The 19,064-nt window shown below is 25.8% G+C and overlaps 1 protein-coding gene across 4 annotated transcripts in view; it reads right to left on the bottom strand.

Moving 5' to 3' along the window:
- LOC127282869 (protein TANC2) overlaps window positions 1–19,064 on the bottom strand; it is a 42,918-nt gene that overhangs the window by 14,175 nt on the left and 9,679 nt on the right. The window contains exon 1 of one of the 4 annotated variants that reach the window (XM_051307421.1): window positions 14,979–15,447. The exons of the other annotated variants lie outside the window; for them this stretch is intronic. Coding sequence (XP_051163378.1) covers window positions 14,979–15,030 — 52 coding nt within the window. The 5' untranslated portion in view covers window positions 15,031–15,447. Of the gene's footprint in view, window positions 1–14,978; window positions 15,448–19,064 lie in introns of those variants that run through there. 4 annotated transcript variants of the gene reach the window in all.

The following is a 19,064-nucleotide window of genomic DNA, read 5'->3' as shown; positions in this document are numbered from 1 at the left end:
GAAAGAGAGAGAGAAAAGTCGAAGAACCACCTTTATATCCTTTATACTTTTCTGCTATATACTCCTCATTTCAACTCTCTTTCTTTTATACTGTTTCTTCAATTTCTTGATTCAAGTATAACATACACTTCAATCAACTTAATGAAATTTAATTCTTTCTAACTAACTCCAACAATTTATCTTTCATTATTACATTCATTAAATTTCTCAATCTTTTAATGCCTGTCCCAATTAAAATTGATTTTGAAAATTTATTTCTTCAAATAAATATTTACTTGAAACCAAATAATTTTTATTTAAATAATTATTTACTTGAAACCAAATAATTCTATTTACTTGAAACCAAATAATTTTTATTTAAATAATTATTTACTTGAAACCAAATAATTTTTATTTAAATAATTATTTACTTGAAACCAAATAATTTTTATTCAAATAATTAAAATTACTTGAAACCATGGACGTAAGAAGTAAATGGACCCAGCACGTTGTATGTTTGATAGACAAGGGGGGTAAAACCGATCTTCGGTGAAGGGTGAGGCATTGGTGGAAGTACGTTGATTGGCCGTTTAGTACGCTTGCGCCGGCGCGCGTAATTTAAAACGAATAACATAATTATAAAAAGTAACTTGTAATAAAATCCGTAAATTTCAATCTAAAAAAATATGTTTTTCAAAAAAGTGTCCATTAAATTAATTAATAACATTTTTCTGTAAATATTTAATATAAAACAGATATTTTCCAAATACAAAACAATATGCAATAAATAAAATATAACACGATATAATAATGTTATTAATAATACAAAATGAATTATAAAAAAATTAATAAAAATAAATTATGAATAGATACATTTAAAAGAAATATGATCAACTATTTCTATAAATAATGAAATTAATAATTAAAAAATGTCACATAAAAATTGTTAAAAACATAACCTGTACCGTGAACAAACAGAGAAACACGAGATAAATACTTACCTGTGATATGTCACATTTTTCTTATTTCCATTTGTTTTAATAGTCCGAGAATTTTCACACGTTTTAATAATGCATTTTTCATATTTTTTTACCATGTTTTACTTATTCTAAGATTATAATAGAATGCATAATTAAAACCGCTAGACACATTGTCAACAAACAATAGTCGATTTCCATTTTGCATCGTCTGCTATACACGACGCAATGTTCGACCAATCACAGAATTTCCACCAATTCATGCGCACTGAACAGTTCTCCTCTTACCTACATGAGTCCCCACCCCGCAACTTTGTGCTGGGTCCATTTACTTCTTACGTCCATGCTTGAAACCAAATAATTTTTATTCAAATAATTAAAATTACTTGAAACCAAATAATTTTTATTCGAATAAATATTTACTTGAAACCAAATAATTTTTATTCAAATAAATATATTTACTTGAACCAAATAATTTTTTTTTGAATCAATTAAACGGTATTTGTATTAAATACAGAAATTATCAATTAAAATAGTTTATTTAATTCAATTATTTGGTTTCAAAAATTATTTCCTTCAAGTAAATATTTATTAGTAAGTAGTCGATTATTTGAAACAAATAAATTTTTTTTTTTAATAGAAACGAATTATTTTTTAAGTTTCGTAGCTTTATGTAAAAAATATTATCGATGGTGAATGGTAGCGTTATTAATTAATTAATTTATTATTATTATTAATTATTAATTAAATAGTAGTTTTTTCAATGATATAACTTTAGTTAATGATATAGTTACATTAGACAATTGTTATAAAATCCAAAAGTATAGCTTAATTACAATCATCAAGTGGATGATGAAGTTGTATATTGCAAATTGAAAAAAAGAGCTTCTTGTTATTTTTTTTTCTTTCTCATTGGCAAAAGGTTGTCAATTGATCGAACATTCAATTTTGTCCGAGTCACGCGTAATAATCATTATTGGGTCCAGTTTGCAAGAGAAAGTACAAGACCTTTGCCTTAAAGCTGTCTTATATTTAAATCACAATTTATATCTCTTCTTCGTATATGTAATATATATAAATAAATGCAACTTTTATAATTCTATTACTGATTTTAAATTTTCAAACAATTACGATAAAAATATCTTTATTTTTAAAATATAAAAAAAAAAATTTTGGTGGACAAAAAAATATATATTTCTTCTCAAATCAATAAATTAGATAAACACCAAGATTTAAAATAATAGAAGTGAAAGAAATATTCAAATTGAATGTCTTGGCTATCAATTTCGCATGAATTTAAATGACCGAAGCCTTGTAACAATTGCTAAGTGGTCCGAATCATCAAATTAGTTCCAGTGACTAATGTAAAAAAAATCTTTATAAAACTTTCTAGATTGTTTTTTCATATATGATTCATCAAAATTATTTTTTTTTTAATAATTAAGTAATGTTTCCTAAATTATTAATTTTTTTAATTTCTCTATATAAATATTTATTAAATAAAAAGAATAATATAATAATTATTTACTAGTTGAAATTGTAACTATTTAATTATAATCTTTTTGAGACTATTCAATTTAATATACAAAGAACGATGAAATTAATCTATAGAACGTGAATGATTTTAATACAAGTCGATTAATATAAACATCCGTTAGGTGCATATTTAAACGTTTCGATTACAACAAAAGTTTATCTGTCATTCTTCTTAGAGATGCAACCAGCACGAGGGAGATAAGGTTATGAGATAATAAAAAAAAAAAAAAATACTATCACTCCTTGATTTTTTTCTCTCCCGTAATTTAAAATCTATTATATTCAAATAACAATTTATGAAACATTTACTCAATCACAATAGAGATCCCATAGTACAGTGATAATCAAAAAAAAAAATAAAAGTGTAACGGAAAATTTTGTCAATGAAAATTTAAATTAAAAAATCCTAATCTATCATGAGAAAAATATTTTGTGACAACAATTTTTATAATTTAATTTTTCAAAAGTCTATATTAAAATATAAAATTTTTCTCAAATTATTAACAAAAATTATTATAATATTCATTAAAATCAAATTAATGTCTTTACGTCATTGATTTCAAAAGTATTTTCTTTTCTTTCTTTTTTTTCTTTTTTTTAATATGGAACTGCAATCAAATGTCACAGAATAATTTTTTATACTGTTTTTTTTTGGCGTTAATTATTGTCCAATAACAATTATCCTTAACTCGATGATCATTTCTTTAAAAGTGTAATTATTATTATTTTGCAACTCTCGGTAATCTGGTAAAAAAAAAAAAAAAAAATTCGCATATTAAATATATGCAGATATTAACATACAATATATTTTACGAGAAGTTTTAAGACGTGAGAGATGTGTATAAGTTAAAAAGAAAAAAAAAAAATCAGTATATAAAAAAAAGGTACAGGTGTTCAACTTTCGCAACTTTGCAATTGGAAACTGCAGGTCACTTTGCAAAGAGATACAGGAGCATATCATTACGAAATTCGCAAGACTTCTCAAGTTTTTCTTCTTTTCTTCACCCGTAAGAAAGAACTTAATTTCAAATTGATTCATTTCTTGTTATTTTTTTTTATTTCATATTATTTTGCTGACAATTACAACTTTCACTTGAATGAAAATTTTTTTATATGAAAAATTGTTGAAAACTACCATATAAATAATATTATTACCATCCACCAACGATTATAACTATTTTAACTATTATTAATTAATAAGTCATATATTGTAACTATCATTAATGTAATTATTATAATTAATTTCGATTATTATTATTATTATTATTATTATTATTATTATTTATTATTATTAATTATTATTAATTATTATAATAAATATCGATTATTATTATTATTCAATAATTAATATTATCAATAATTCTTAATTCAAACTTTGAAATAATTTGAAAAACTTCACCTCTGCTGGGGATCGAACCTTGAATATTCCACTATAAGTCGAGAGTTCTAACCACTAGACCACAATTTCACTCCAATAAACCACTAGTTTTTACCAACGATTGTAAATACCATTCTAATTAAATTTTAATTTATGTACCAATAAAGGTACTAAAAAAATTATTTGAAACTACTACTTAATGAAAATAGTAAAAAATACTACACTGAAAAAAAAATTTATTTCATTTAAATACTCGATTACTTGAGTATTATCAAATAATTATTTACTTGAACCAAATAATTTTTTTTTGAATTAAATAAATTGTATTCGAACCAATAATTTCTGTATTTGAAACAAATACAATTTAATTGACTCAAATATTTATTATTTGATACAAATAATTAATTATTTGATACAAATAATTAATTATTTGATACAAATAATTATTATTTGATACAAATAATTATTATTTGATACAAATAATTATTATTTGATACAAATAATTAATTGTATCAAATAATTAATTACACAGCCACACAAAAAAAAAAAAAAGTTCTGATCTGGGGGTCTGACTATATATTTTCTATGTCTTTTGGGTCGCTGAATCCGAATCCGAGGCCCATTCAACCCCATCACATCAGGTTTTTGAAAAAACCTCAAAAAACCAAAATGGCGGACACTTTTTTGGAAAATTTATCGAATTCGCTTGAAACTCGCTACTCGGGGGTTTTTGGGGTCGCTGATTACGAATTTGAAGTCAGTTTTCAAAAATTCAAAATGGCGGATCCAATATGGCGGACATTTTTTTGAAAAATTTGCCGGATTTGCTTGAAACTCGCTACTCGGGGGTTTTTGGGGTCTCTGATTACGAATTTGAAGTCAGTTTTCAAAAATTCAAAATGGCGGATCCAATATGGCGGATATTTGTTTGAAAAATGCTGGATTTGCTTGAAACTTGCTACTCGGGGGTTTTTGGGGGCGCTGATTACGAATTTGAAGTCAGTTTAAATTTATCATATCAGGATTCGGACATAATCTAAAAAAACCTACAATTTGTGCTATTAAACGCGCGTAATATCTTTAGTTTCAATGTTTATGTTATCACGTCTATTTTACTATATAATGTACCGTCGGCATTTGCGTTACCCAATGTACACCACGTGGAGGTGCCCTGGACGCAGGCACACGCAAGATACAAAGTAAATACGGGTGAATTAAAACACTCAAGTTTTTGATTTCTCAAAAGAACATCTTTATTGGATTCGCCATTTTAAATTTTGTAAATTGGACTTCAAATTCGTAATCAGCGACATCAAAAACCCTCATGTAACGAGTTTCAAGCGAATCTAATAAAGTTGACAAAAAATCCTGCCATAATGGATCCGCCATTTTGAATTTTTGAAAACTGACTTCAAATTCGTAATCAGAGACCCCAAAAACCCCCGAGTAGCGAGTTTCAAGCAAATCCGGCAAATTTTTCAAAAAAATGTCCGCCATATTGGATCCGCCATTTTGAATTTTTGAAAACTGACTTCAAATTCGTAATCAGCGACCCCAAAAACCCCCGAGTAGCGAGTTTCAAGCGAATCCGATAAATTTTCCAAAAAAGTGTCCGCCATTTTGGTTTTTTGAGGTTTTTTCAAAAACCTGATGTGATGGGGTTGAATGGGCCTCGGATTCGGATTCAGCGACCCAAAAGACATAGAAAATATATAGTCAGACCCCCAGATCAGAACTTTTTTTTTTTTTTGTGTGGCTGTGTTATTTGATACAAATAATTATTATTTGATACAAATAATTAATTATTTGATACACATAAATGTTTATTTGATAATAGTCAAGTAATCGAGTATTTGAATCAAATAAATTATTTTTCCAGTGTACCCTTGATTTCGTAACATCAATTAAAATTTTTATGCCTCTTTTGCCCTAATTAAAAATATAAAATACAAGCGAGAAATTATGAATTATTTCCCTCCTTGTGAAAATAAATGGCAATAATAACAAATAAAGATAAATTTGCCCTAGAATTTTCCTATTCCCACGATTTGTTATAATAAAGAATACATTTTAGGGTGCAGCGTGCGAAACTACCTGGATTCTTCTTTCATGTTAAAATGTTCAACAGGTGGTGGGCAGCATTATTGGCCAAGTTTTTGAGAGACGCGGAAGAATTGTAGAAGGTTAATGTACTACGCGAGAGTTAAAGAATACGCCCACCTCTCTCTCTATTCATTGAAAAAAAAAAAAAACTGAAACGCACAACTGGTACAGGTTCCTATAAAGCAACCCTCGAAACTCAAACACCCCTGCAAGGCAACTTTTACATTTACAGTTTTTAAAGTCCATTTTCATTTACAACTATCTGAAAGCCAGTTTCTCAGGCTTTCAAATGCATCTATTTATTTTTTTTTCTTTTTTTTTTACAATCCAGCGATCTATTGCTCCGTGAACCATAAACCTTTTGTAATGCTCGCGCTCATGAAAAAAAGAAATCAGTTTTCTTATTTATTATATACAAAATAGTTTAATGGTAATTTTTATATTATTTTATTTTTTTTTTATTTTGAATATTGTACAATTTTCTATTTTATGTATTTCTATTCTGGTATTTACTATATATTTTTAAGTGTTTCATAATTTTTGAATCAAAATTGATTTTTTATTCGAGATAATAATTTTTTTTTTTTATATTCAAAATACCTAGATTTGTCACAATAAATTTTTTTAATTTGATTTATTGAATTTCACAAAAAATTAATTCAAAAATTTTAAATTAATTATCCACTTAAAATTGTTTATATTTAAAATTATTTCGCATAAAATTGTTTTTAAAATAAAATGCACTTCACTTATTTTAATATCAAATTGGATTAAAAATTAATTTTATATTATTAAAATAAAAGAACATAGTCTAACACAATTTTCTGCGCTTACATATAAAAAAAGAACTTAATTGTACAACATTATCAAAATATAAAATGCAAATAAAATACATTTACTACTTGTACATATTTCAGTGATAAAATTACGAAAGCTTTTACTGAGAGAAAAAATTTTTTTTTAAGAGACAGACCATCAGATAAATCATTATATTTTTGTTTTTTTTTATTCGCTCGTGAAATAATAAAAGAGGGAGGAAAATTTAAAACGTAACGCTTTCACTATCAGTATTGTGTTAGTTTAATAGTCAGAAAATGAGTTTCATATAAATATGCGTTTCTCATCGTTTATAACCTTCTCAATCTCATTAGTTCTTCTGTAATAGGTTTTCGGTATATATGTATATAATATATAATAACCGCGCGTCAGGAGATAAAGAAATACGAGATTTCTAAATGCAACCCCTCATCATTGATTTTGATTGTTGTTTATATACGCAATTATAAAACAAATAAATATAAAAAAAAGAAGATACATTTTTTCATTTTAATTTCGTAATTATCGTAAATTATTATATACGTATACAAGGTGCAGTAAATATTTTTTTATTATAAAAATTTAAAGGTTCATTATCTTTTTTTTAAATATATAATTAACTGTACATTTTGTACTCTCTATTTAGTAAAAATTACTCTCTAAATCTGAATTAGTAAAAAAGTTTACTAATTTACATTAGTGACTCACTTTTTGCTTTAGAATTAGTTAAATTTTACTAATTGTTAGTAAAAGTTACTAATAATTAGTAAAATTTTACTAATTGAGAAGCAAAAATTGAGTCACTAATTCAAATTAGTAAACTTTTTTACTAATTCAGATTTAGAGAGTAGTAAAAAATTTCAACTAATTTTAAATTACTGACTCAATTTTTGCTTCTGAATTAGTTATAAAATTTAACTAATTAATGGTAGAAAAAATTTCTTTTTACTATCAAATTAGTAAAAAATTAATTTGAAAGCAAAAAGTGAGTCACTAATTTAAATTAGTAAACATTTTTACTAATTCAGAGAATTTAGAGAATATAATAAACAAATATTTGTAGCTTCAATTAATGGTTGTTATTATGATTAATATTATTATTAATAATAATAATAATAATAATAATAATAATACCTATAACAATATTAATGGTAGCTTCAATTTATGTTATTTTATGAATTAATTCTTTAATTTTTTCAATTTATGATTGTACTATTCAAAAAAAAAAAAAAAAAAAAAAAAAAATAGAAAACGAACCAAATCTTGGATCGCGAGCAACTAGCGGGATCGTTTGGTTAATCACGATTTCATTTAATCCGTCGGTTAAATCGCATTGTCAGGAAGACTGAAATGTTTCGATGACTTCTCATTGTTTCAAAGTCTGGCCAATAACCGATGCATTTACCGTTTGTCTATGAACACTTTGACGAGTCGTGACTTTATAGCAGCTTTCACTCTACAATTATTATTCTTATTTTCTATTTGTAAATTTTAATCTACACGAGAAAAAAATAAGGGAAAAAATCGGAGCACAACTGTACTGAAACACCGGATCAGATTTTAATAATAATTGCAATATTTATTGTATTTTTTTGCTTTAATAATAATAATAATAATAATAATTTTCGGTTTTTTAACTGAATAATAATCTCTCGGTAATATTTGCTATTTTTTTTTTAAATTTTACCCTTTTTTTAAAAAAAGTATTTTACCAAGAAATAAACGAATTGAAATTTTATTTGCCTTCATAAATTTTGTATCTCTCTATACCCTTGAAAATTTCTTTCTCAACAGTTATAAACTCGAATATAAAATAACGGATTTCTGATTGTGAAAAGCTCAAAAAAGCAAAATGAGAATGACTTTATTTATTGCTGGTATACTTGTTCATTTTTTTCCATTACGAAAGAAAGAATAAAGAATATATATATATATTTAAATATACACTCGACGAATTCGATCGAGCCTGAAAGCAACGATAATGTCACAGGTTTAAAAAATAAAAAAAAAAAAAAGTTGATATGTACAAGAATGATTCATGCGGCACGTACCGCGATTCACTATATACACTCTGCGTGTGTGAAAGTGGGAGAGAGAGAGGAAGATTCGCGTCGCGACTAACCGATAAAATTCATTGAGAGAAAAGATTACGTGCACTTGTTGATTTTGCAATTAATATACGAGTGTATGATATATATTATTCAAGGGGAAAAGAAATATATTATATATTTTAAAAATTATATATGCGGAAAAAATTATATATTTCTTCTTTGAAAAGATTATTAATAAAAGCATGTGTATGAATTTATCAATACAATATATAGAGATATCAATTCTATCCGCAGTTGGAACTGTTATTATTTTCAATTGAAACAATGCAGATTTTACTGTTGTAATTCCACCTACATATTGACTTCATTTATCACTCACATGTTTTTTACTAGAAATTATTTTTATATTTATATATATATAAATATAAAAATAATTTAATAATGAATTTATACACTGAAAAAAAAAATTTAATTGATTCAAATACTTAATTACTTGACTATTATCAAATAAATATTTACTTGAACCACACAGAAAAAACCTGAATTCAAATTGAGTATAGATTCTATACTCAATTTGATTCGCAACAAAAATGAAACTGGTTGTTTCATTTCGAGTTCTAAGGTAAAAGTATCAAAATGAAACAGGCAAGTTTCATTTTGAGAAAAAGAAAAATGGAAAAATATTGTGAAATAACGAATAATTTTGCACAAAAACATGAAATATAATAATTACAAAGAAGTAAATAACACGCTAGACTTAATATATTTGATTAAAAATTGCTTGTAATCGCGTAATAAAATAATAAAGGAAATATGTTTTTAGGTTAGAAAAATGAAAACATGTGTTTTGACAACAGGAACGGTACTGCCAACTTAAATAATAGCGGTAAATTTAAAAACTTATGAAATTAATTATTATCTACGTAAATAATAATAAATAATTTTTATTTAAAAACTTCTAAATATTCGTACTGGTCAAAATAATCTTTCTGGTGTTGTTGAAATATTAGAAACAATAATTGAAATACAAAATTACTCTGCTTATGATGCCAACTTAGAAATCTGAAATTCCAGCCAATATCATTTTGAATAACATGAAGTTTGTCCCATACTCATTTCGATACCCAAAAGAAAATGAGTTGCAACAAAAATGAGTCCAAGTTTTTTCTGTGCAAATAATTTTTATTTGAATTAAATAAATTTGTATTTGAACCAATAATTTTTGTATTTGAAACAAATACCATGTAATTGATTTAAATAAGACTTATTTGGTTCAAGTAAATATTTATTTGTTATTAGTCAAGTAATTAAGTATTTGAATCAAATAAAAAATTTTTTTTCAGTGTAAATATAAAAATAATTTAATAATTAATTTATATAATTAAATATGTAATATATGTAATATTCTATTAAAATTATTACTAGCTTTAATTAATGGTTGTTCTAAAGTATTAATGGAACACTGAAAAATAATTTATTTGATTCAAAGAAAATCAGTTACTTAACTATTATCAAATAAATATTTACTTGAGCCAAATAAATATTTACTTGCCCCAAATAAATATTTACTTGAATCGAATAATTTTTATTTGAATTAAATAAAGTGTATTTAAACTAAATAAACTGGTATTCGAACTATTTCTGTATTTGAACCAATACTATTTGAAAAAATACCACTTAAATAACAATTTATTTAACCCAAATAAATATTTATTTAATAATACTCAAGTAACATATTTAAATGAAATAAATTTTTTTTCCCAGTTCCAATTACACAGAAAATTATAATGATTAAAAATAGCTTCAATCAATGGTATAGTATAATACTATAAAAAAACACCGTAAATTATAATTTATTAACAACAACAGACTTGAGGTAAATAAAATTTAAATAACAGCATGTTTAAAAGTTGCTAATAAATAAAACGCACACACAATAGGAAAATAAATTAGTTGATTGGCGCATAAATAGCGGAGCAATTTGTATTGAAATTGAAATTTGAAACACGATAATAGAAGTGTATATAAAGTGATAATAAAAATAGATGCAATTTAATTTAAATATACTTGGGGGGTTAAAAAGGGGGGGGGGGGGGAATTGACGGGAGGCGTGTTGGAATCTTTTTTTAAAGGTGCAACAAGTATATACAGTGAACTTGTGTAATGTGCACCTGGCGATTCATTTAGGTAACGACATGATCTACATACACACACGTGTCATTAAATCAAAGTAGTGATTAAAACGCAAACTGATTCTATATACATATATAATAAATATATATATATATAAAATCAGTTCGAGAGTGATCTGTCTGGTCATTCATGCGTTATATGTAAACCAGCAGAAATAATCTCACACACGAACATTATAACAGCACCTCAGGAATCGATAAAAAATTTATATATACACTCACAAGACAAAAACGAGCTTTCACATCTTATGTTCGTTTTGTTCACTTTGTATATGAAATAACAAAAAATTATATTTAAAAAAAGAAAATAATTTTATTTTTTTTTTAATTTCTTCACAGAAAATTAAAAGGCATTAAATATTTACTTGAACCAAATAATTTTTAAAACCAAATATATAATTCAATTAAATAAACTTTATTTGAATCAATAATTTCTGTATTTGAAACAAATATATAGTTTAGCTGACTGAAATAATAATTATTTGATACAAATAAATATTTATTTGATAATAGTCAAAAATGTTAAAAAAAAATTAAAATGTTTTGATTAAATTTAAAAAAAAAAATTAGTTTAACCCTTCCCGATTAAAATAATTCGAATGTAAAGAAATGTTATCCTTTAATTTGTCTGTTTTTTTTTTTTAATTAATAGTTTTTTTCTATATATGTGAAACTTGCTGGGAAGTAGACATATATAATAGAATTAGTAAATGACTTGAAGGGAAAAGATAAATTGAAGAAAAATAATGATATGCCTGGTGCGAGGTCTCCGTTACGCTCCGAAAAGCAAGATACAATTACGCCATTTAATTGGGTACAACAGGTGGCTACTGATAGACAATTTTTTTTTTTTTTTTTTTTTTAAATAAACACTTGCAGTTTTACATCCGATTCCTTAAGATTTCCCAGCCTCTTGTTCCCAGGCTTTATTTTTTTTTAGTTTCTCATATAAAAAATTTGCATTTCACGAGTATTTTTCTAATTTTATACATACGTATTATTAACGTTCAGTGAAAATTATATATTTATAAAGAAGTAAAAAAAAATGTAATTTCTAATATATAACAATATGGTGATGTGATTAATTATATTTTCGAATAATTATCCAATTATCTAAGAGACACTAATAATAAACTATTTATTATCTATAAATTGTTTAATGTGCAGTTACATCTATTATACAAATGCGAAAAATAATTATCAAATAATAATTTTGAGAATATTAAATATTATTACTAAATTCCAAATAAATTTTATAATTTTTTTTATTAAAAAAATAAATTTGTTTTCGTATTAAAAAAGAAAATTAAAAATAATTTTTTAATAATTTTAAAAACAAGTTGAAAATTTGTTCGAATTTTACGAAAATTTCAATTAAAGATATTGTTTTAATTACATTTATAAAAGATGAAATTGCCATAATTAATATTATAAGAATTTTAAATGGAGACCAAAAGATAATTGAAAGGCAATTATAAAGTACACAGGTGTTCATGTAACCTAATAAAGTTCAACTTTCTAATGAAATTAAAAAACTGCGTAAATTGTATGCATAATTGATTTTCGGTATACATATTGGTGTCATTAATTTATGTGAATTAAAGTGATGCACATAATAATTATTTTTCCTTTGTAATTGTTATGTAATATTACAAATTATATTATATAATATAATAATAATAAATATAATAATATAATAATAATATTATTATGTTATTAATATTATTAATTCTATGTAGATAATTTCGTAAAATATATAAAAAATTCTTTGTCATTGAGGAAGTGCTTCTCATTAAAAGAGCATTAATTATTATAATAGGAGGGACGCTTTTGTATTTTTTTTTCTCCCCTCTTCAAAACAGGTGACCTAAATTGTAATTTAATTACAATTCATTAAATTTTGATTAATTAATCAATAAACAGATAAATTAATAATTTACATAAAACTAAAAAAGAAAATTTCCTTATTAGAAAAAAAAAACGTTTCTACGATTAAATATAACAGAGAAAAAATTCTTTCATTAAATATAAAATTTCATTTTTAATTGTCTGGTCTTTAATAGCAACATATAAAAATTCCTCAAGAAAAGCATGATTTCCCATTAAATTAGGATTATTTGATTTTTATAGCACGAATGCGGAATGTTTGAAACATATATATAAATATATATAAAACTGTATGTATTTTAAAATATATATTATATATATATATGAAAAATTCTTACAGTTATTGCAATTGTGAGGCTGTAAAGAGTGCATATTACTGACCTGCTTAATCTCCTTAATATGTAGCATTTGCAAAACTAACATCAACTGTTATAACTGTAACCTCTACGCGAGAGAGAGACAGAGATTAGCATAAATTTATCCACTTTTTTTTTATTATTTTTATTATTATAATATATACTATATATATTATTGCTCCGTATATAATAAACTTTTGAGAGACAACCGCCTATTACAAAATTCAATATTCTCAAAACGTGACTCGTTTTTCTAGACGAAAATAATAAATAATTCTGTTATATGCTTTATAGACGATTTATATATATAATATACGACTTTCTCCGATATAATGCGAGAATATATTTTTTTATTTTTAATTTATCATGTAGTTCAGTGTCAAAATGCTAAACTAATTTCATTTTTTTTAAACTCTTCTTTAAACCTATACAAATGGAGGCTACAATTAAATGTAACAATTGACGCTTTTTATTGAATTTAACTTGAAGATATATAATATATAACAACCGTTAATTGCCACCAAATATAACAAATATTAATTGAAGCTACAATATAGCTTAAAAAATACTATTAATTAAAACCATCATCTTCATTAATTATATCGCAATTTGAAGCTATACTGAAAACAAATTATTTGATTCAAGTAATTGCTTACTTGGCTATTGTCAAATAAATATTTACTTGAACCAAATAATTATTATTTGCGAGTCAATTAAATGCGTATTTATTTTAAATATAGAAATTATTGGTTCAAATATAGTTTATTTAATTCAATTATTTATGGTTTTAGAAATTATTTGCGGCAAGTAAGGGATTATTTGAATCAAATAAATTTTTTTTCAATGCACAGAAAATTAAAAGGCATTAAAATAAGTTGCAACGCTTATTATTTTAATCCAATTTTGATTATATTAATCCATTTTGGTATTAATATAAGCAAAATTGGATTAAAATAATAGTTGCAGCTTATTTTAATGCCTTTTAATTTTCCGTGTGAACAATCAAATGAAACAAATTAAAAAAATACCGCACAAACAATTAATTGAAGCTACAATTGAATGTAACAACCATTAATTTTATCTGCCAAATGGAACAATTGAAGCTGGGAATGTAAAATCTTTCATCGAATTTTGTCACTATTAATTGAAGCTACAACGTAATGTAGGAATCATTAAATTGTAACTACAACCAAGAATTAATTTTAAAAAAATAATTAATTTAAAAAAGTTTTTAAATATTAATAATTGTCACGAGAAACATTATACTACTAGCATTACTTATAAATATCATAAGTTATGGTTATTCGCAAAAAATTTCTTTTTTTTTCTACAAAAATAATTCCGTCTATAATTGGATCTCTTATCGGTTCTTATCTGATATAGTCGTAATTTGTCGAACATGTAATTTAAACTCTTTTTTTTTATCCTTCTTTCTCTATATATAACTATAATACCAAGGCAAATTAGTCTTTTATATGGATGTAATTTGCAACTTCGCAAACTCAAATCTCACATTCCTCAGCTTCCTGAGAGAGTAACCAATGGGATCCGGACCCGACAACGACGATAATAAAGGCTTTTATTTTACGTCTCGCTCTTTGTATAAAGGCTTTTGCGTTTGGTTAATATTTCTGGTGTGGTACTATATAACTACTACTACTACTACTACTAAATTTATGATTTTTTGCGTCATAAAAACTCACCGAGAAATGAGAGGCTGAGTCCTGATCTATGTCGATCATCAGGAGGCGCCATGGCGTTAAAAATTTACCCCAAAAAAATCCACTTATTTTTAAAGCATTTTTTATCACAATTTTTCGATATTTTTTCTTTTCAAAACGATATCCTCTTCTTTTCAACTTAAATGATTCAAAATCCACAATTCACGCACAATTTGCATATTTTTTTTTCTTATAAATCCCAATTCACTAGTAACTTAATAATCACTTTAACAAAACACAAACACTTTTTTTGAAATCCTTTTAAACTAAAAGTGAATGAACGAAAGTGTTTCGAGAAATATAAGAGAGAACGTAAAATGGATGTGCATCGTAGAAGAGAACAAGTCGCACTGATTCAGGGCCTCAAGAATCGGAGCCAAAGAGAAGAGTTGGGTCGTATAGACTCTCTTATACACGATTGGTTAGCAGACCAACTGACTGACCGTCTCGAGAGTTCTCATGGGACTACGTGGTGAAAACATTCGAGTCAGTCGTGTAGTCACGCAGGTTTCTTGGTTCTAAAGAATGAGTACATGTCGAAGAATCCTCAACATTCAAACCCTCCCAAATAAGTCGAAAAGGGGGGTTTTCAAGCTTCTTGGTTTTCACCAGGAATTTAAGGCCTTTCAGAAATTTTTTTTTTTTATTTCAGGATTAGATTTTAAAGAGAGTGCTTCTTAAGGTTATATATAAATTATACAAAGGAAACATCTTAAGGACCTGCTTCAATGTAATATTGTACAAGATCATAAATTTTGAAGAAGCACTACTGTTGCAAGGGGGATGCGAACGTGACGTTGAAAATGTTAAGAAATTTACGATTTCGAAATTTGTTTTTAAATAAATAGAAAAAAAAACCACCTTACCAAAAAAAAGCTATGGATTTGTTCAATAAAAAAAAAATAGAGGAAACATTAAAATTCTCACGATAAGAAAATAAAAGAAAGGAGTCTATAAGAAGATAATTTTAGCTCCAACTCTTTTTTTGGCGTCTTCACTTGAAATACCGAAGCGGAATCAGACCCAATGTGTGCCAAGTAGATACCCAATGGCTAAAAAAAAAAATTAGGGTCTCCTGCACTCGCATTAGTGAAATTTATCCGATGCTTTCAAATTAGATTTTGCATTCAAAGTCGTCTATCTTTCAGAATTTATATTTACTGACAAAACCTAGCTACCGATTATATAAGAATTTAAAAATTTCTATATGGACAATTCATCAGGAAGAAGAGGGAATTATTTTCAATTAGCTATATATAAATGAAAGCGATTATCCAATACACACGAAATGGAAGTGAAATCAGTGTCTACAAAAATTACACGTAAAGGGTAAAGTCAGAAGAATAATTACCGGTCTTTTATATTAAAGAAAAAAAAAATTAAAAGAAGCTCCCACGCACGTGTTTGGTAAGGTCAACAATCTGATGATTTACTTCTTTTTCTATCTTATTGCAAATACAGGTTTTCACATTTTCTTATATATACGCAAGAGTATATCTGGAATATATTAAAGTCACTGTGTGAGTGGAATATGTATTAAATGTGCTAACAGAGTAACTTCATAGGTATCCCTTTACAACAAGTGAATCACAACTTTGCGTATAAATAAATTATTAAGTATATATAGGTTTATAGAAAAAGGTGATTTTGTTGCGAAAATGCAATTCTAAAATCAGATATATAAATAATTTCAATTCTTGAGTCAAGAAAAACATATGGAATTAGCACACATATACACTTCAATAATTATTGAAGCGATTCGTCGTGTTATGAGTTTCAAGAGTCGAGGAGGACATTACTCGATTCACTTGGCGGAGTCTTTCCTGTTTTCCCTTTCCATTCTTGTTTTCAAGCCCCATAGGCCCTCAGGTTACCGGATCTTGTCTCAACCAACAGGTTAAAGTAGCTTCACCACGTCTGTTTTACCTGCTCTGCTTGTCAGCTCAACGCTCTTTCACCTGGCAAAATTTAACACCTATTTTCTCTTCTTCGAGTTGATTAACTGAATTAGTTTTAACAGCTTGTACTCGGAATTATTTCTTTCCTTTTTTTTATATCCGATGCTCTTTTTCGACATCTGAACGAAAATGTTACCATCTGATTTCAGAATAATTCCTCATTTAGTCTGCAACAATTTTTATGGAGAAATAATCCAACAACCTACACAAGCCGAATTACCATCGGATTAACTAATTTCTGATGACAAAAATCTAACCGAATTGTACCAACTGAATCAGAACTAATTCTGAATTAATTCGAAATTATAGAAGCGAATTGTTTCACAGAATTTAACAGGCTGATCCAAATTTTTTTATTCTATTTGTGAATCTAAATAAAGAAACAAACCTTTCGAACCTAAAACTACAAATCTATACAGAATCTAGGTTCACAGGAGAACTGGTATCTAAGCATCATTAATTAAAAGGTGCAAAATACCGTACACAATCTATCACTATTTTTTAATACGAAAACAATTGAATGCCATATATGATAGTGGTTTTAATGTTAAGAATTTTGTTGTTCCTTGATTAAAACTCCCCTCAAAGAGAGTGTATTTCAATGTATAACATTTGCACAACGTGATTTGTACATTTATTTTCCGCATGTGTATAGGTGTTGAATGCGTCTCAAGTTCCCGACATATATAAGACATGATATACCTGTGCGACTAGTAAGCTTATAAGTAAACTTCGCTCTTATCGAATCGTGACAAGTCAAACGTCCAAAAAAAAAGAAATGGTGCTGGAGGGAACGTGACTTCTTAATATGACACGTATGCCTGCACTTATAAGAGAGATCCCTACAGAATGCATTTAAAGAGAGAAAAAAAAGAAATTTAATACGTGCTGCGAAAATTGCAAAATAGCAATCTAATGTTCATATTGCAACCAAATAGCAAATTAGCATAAATCACGAAATTGCAGAAGGTATTTTTTTTACGCTTTTGGAAACAAAGTAAAATTAACTATTTCTATAGAGCTTTCTCGGACCAAATATTATAATCAAAATTTTAAATTTCTTTTTAATAGTAACGAAAATATAGAAATTATTCCGAAAAAGTAGAATAGAAGAATTCTACTATAACTACAACTTCGGTTAAATATATCTAAAAAGGGAAATAGATGCCAAAAATCAAAGGGAAAAATAATCATATCCGTTTGTCATTAATAAACTTGCAACGATGGAGCAACAGTTTCTTCCTACATTAAAAAGAAAATGGGCACAATAATTGTATATCAAATATTGTCGCGAAGATTATCAACTATTTTTCTCAAGAAGTGTAGGTATATTTATAATATTTGTAGGCAGACGAACAGGTAGGCAGGAAACTACCACAAATCGTGCTAGCGGTTTCTTTCCACCTGTTGTTGTACCCACATATATTATAATAACTATAGCATGTTTTATATTTTTCAAAAGGAAACTGAAAATATGTTTCCAAATGCACATGTGGGTTCTATTTTTAAGGCTCTAAAACGAATACCTTAAATAAGAAATCATTTTCAAGGCAAAGTTTTTGGCATATAATTACAAATAAGAAATTTAATGATTTTATTAAATTTATCTTTCTTCTAATATTTTCTATAATCATTATTATGGGATCCATTTTTATACTGCATTCATTATTAATATAATAACATCATCATATTATTTTCTAAATAAAACTTTTAAATTACATTCGAAATGAAATTGGTTATGCGGTTATAAAATTTCATATAAAGGGCTACTTTTCTAAAACACTTATTACGTTAAAATAACATAGTAATAAATTTTTCATTTTGTATATATATATATGTACTCTTTTCACTATATATACATATAATTATGAAATTCATTGAAATGTAAATTTCCCTCAATTTCTAATATCATTAAACTTTTCTCTTTCCAATTAAGAAGGAATATTGAAATAAAAATTATTAATTTTTTTTTCTTTATATTATCCCAATTAACATATTAGAGAAATCGAATTTACTTTAATATCAATATAAATGTGAAATAGAAAATATATTCAATTTTTGATTTTTTTTTACTAATCGAAATTTTATGATTCGATATAAGAATTATTAA

Source organism: Leptopilina boulardi, unplaced genomic scaffold (genome assembly GCF_019393585.1).
Source record: "Leptopilina boulardi isolate dan_hultmark-lab unplaced genomic scaffold, ZJU_Lbou_2.1 LbouV2_302, whole genome shotgun sequence".
In the NCBI taxonomy this organism is placed as follows: Eukaryota; Metazoa; Arthropoda; class Insecta; order Hymenoptera; family Figitidae; genus Leptopilina; species Leptopilina boulardi.
The sequence above is the reverse complement of the archived record's forward strand: the minus strand, read 5'-3'. Positions and strand labels throughout refer to the sequence as shown.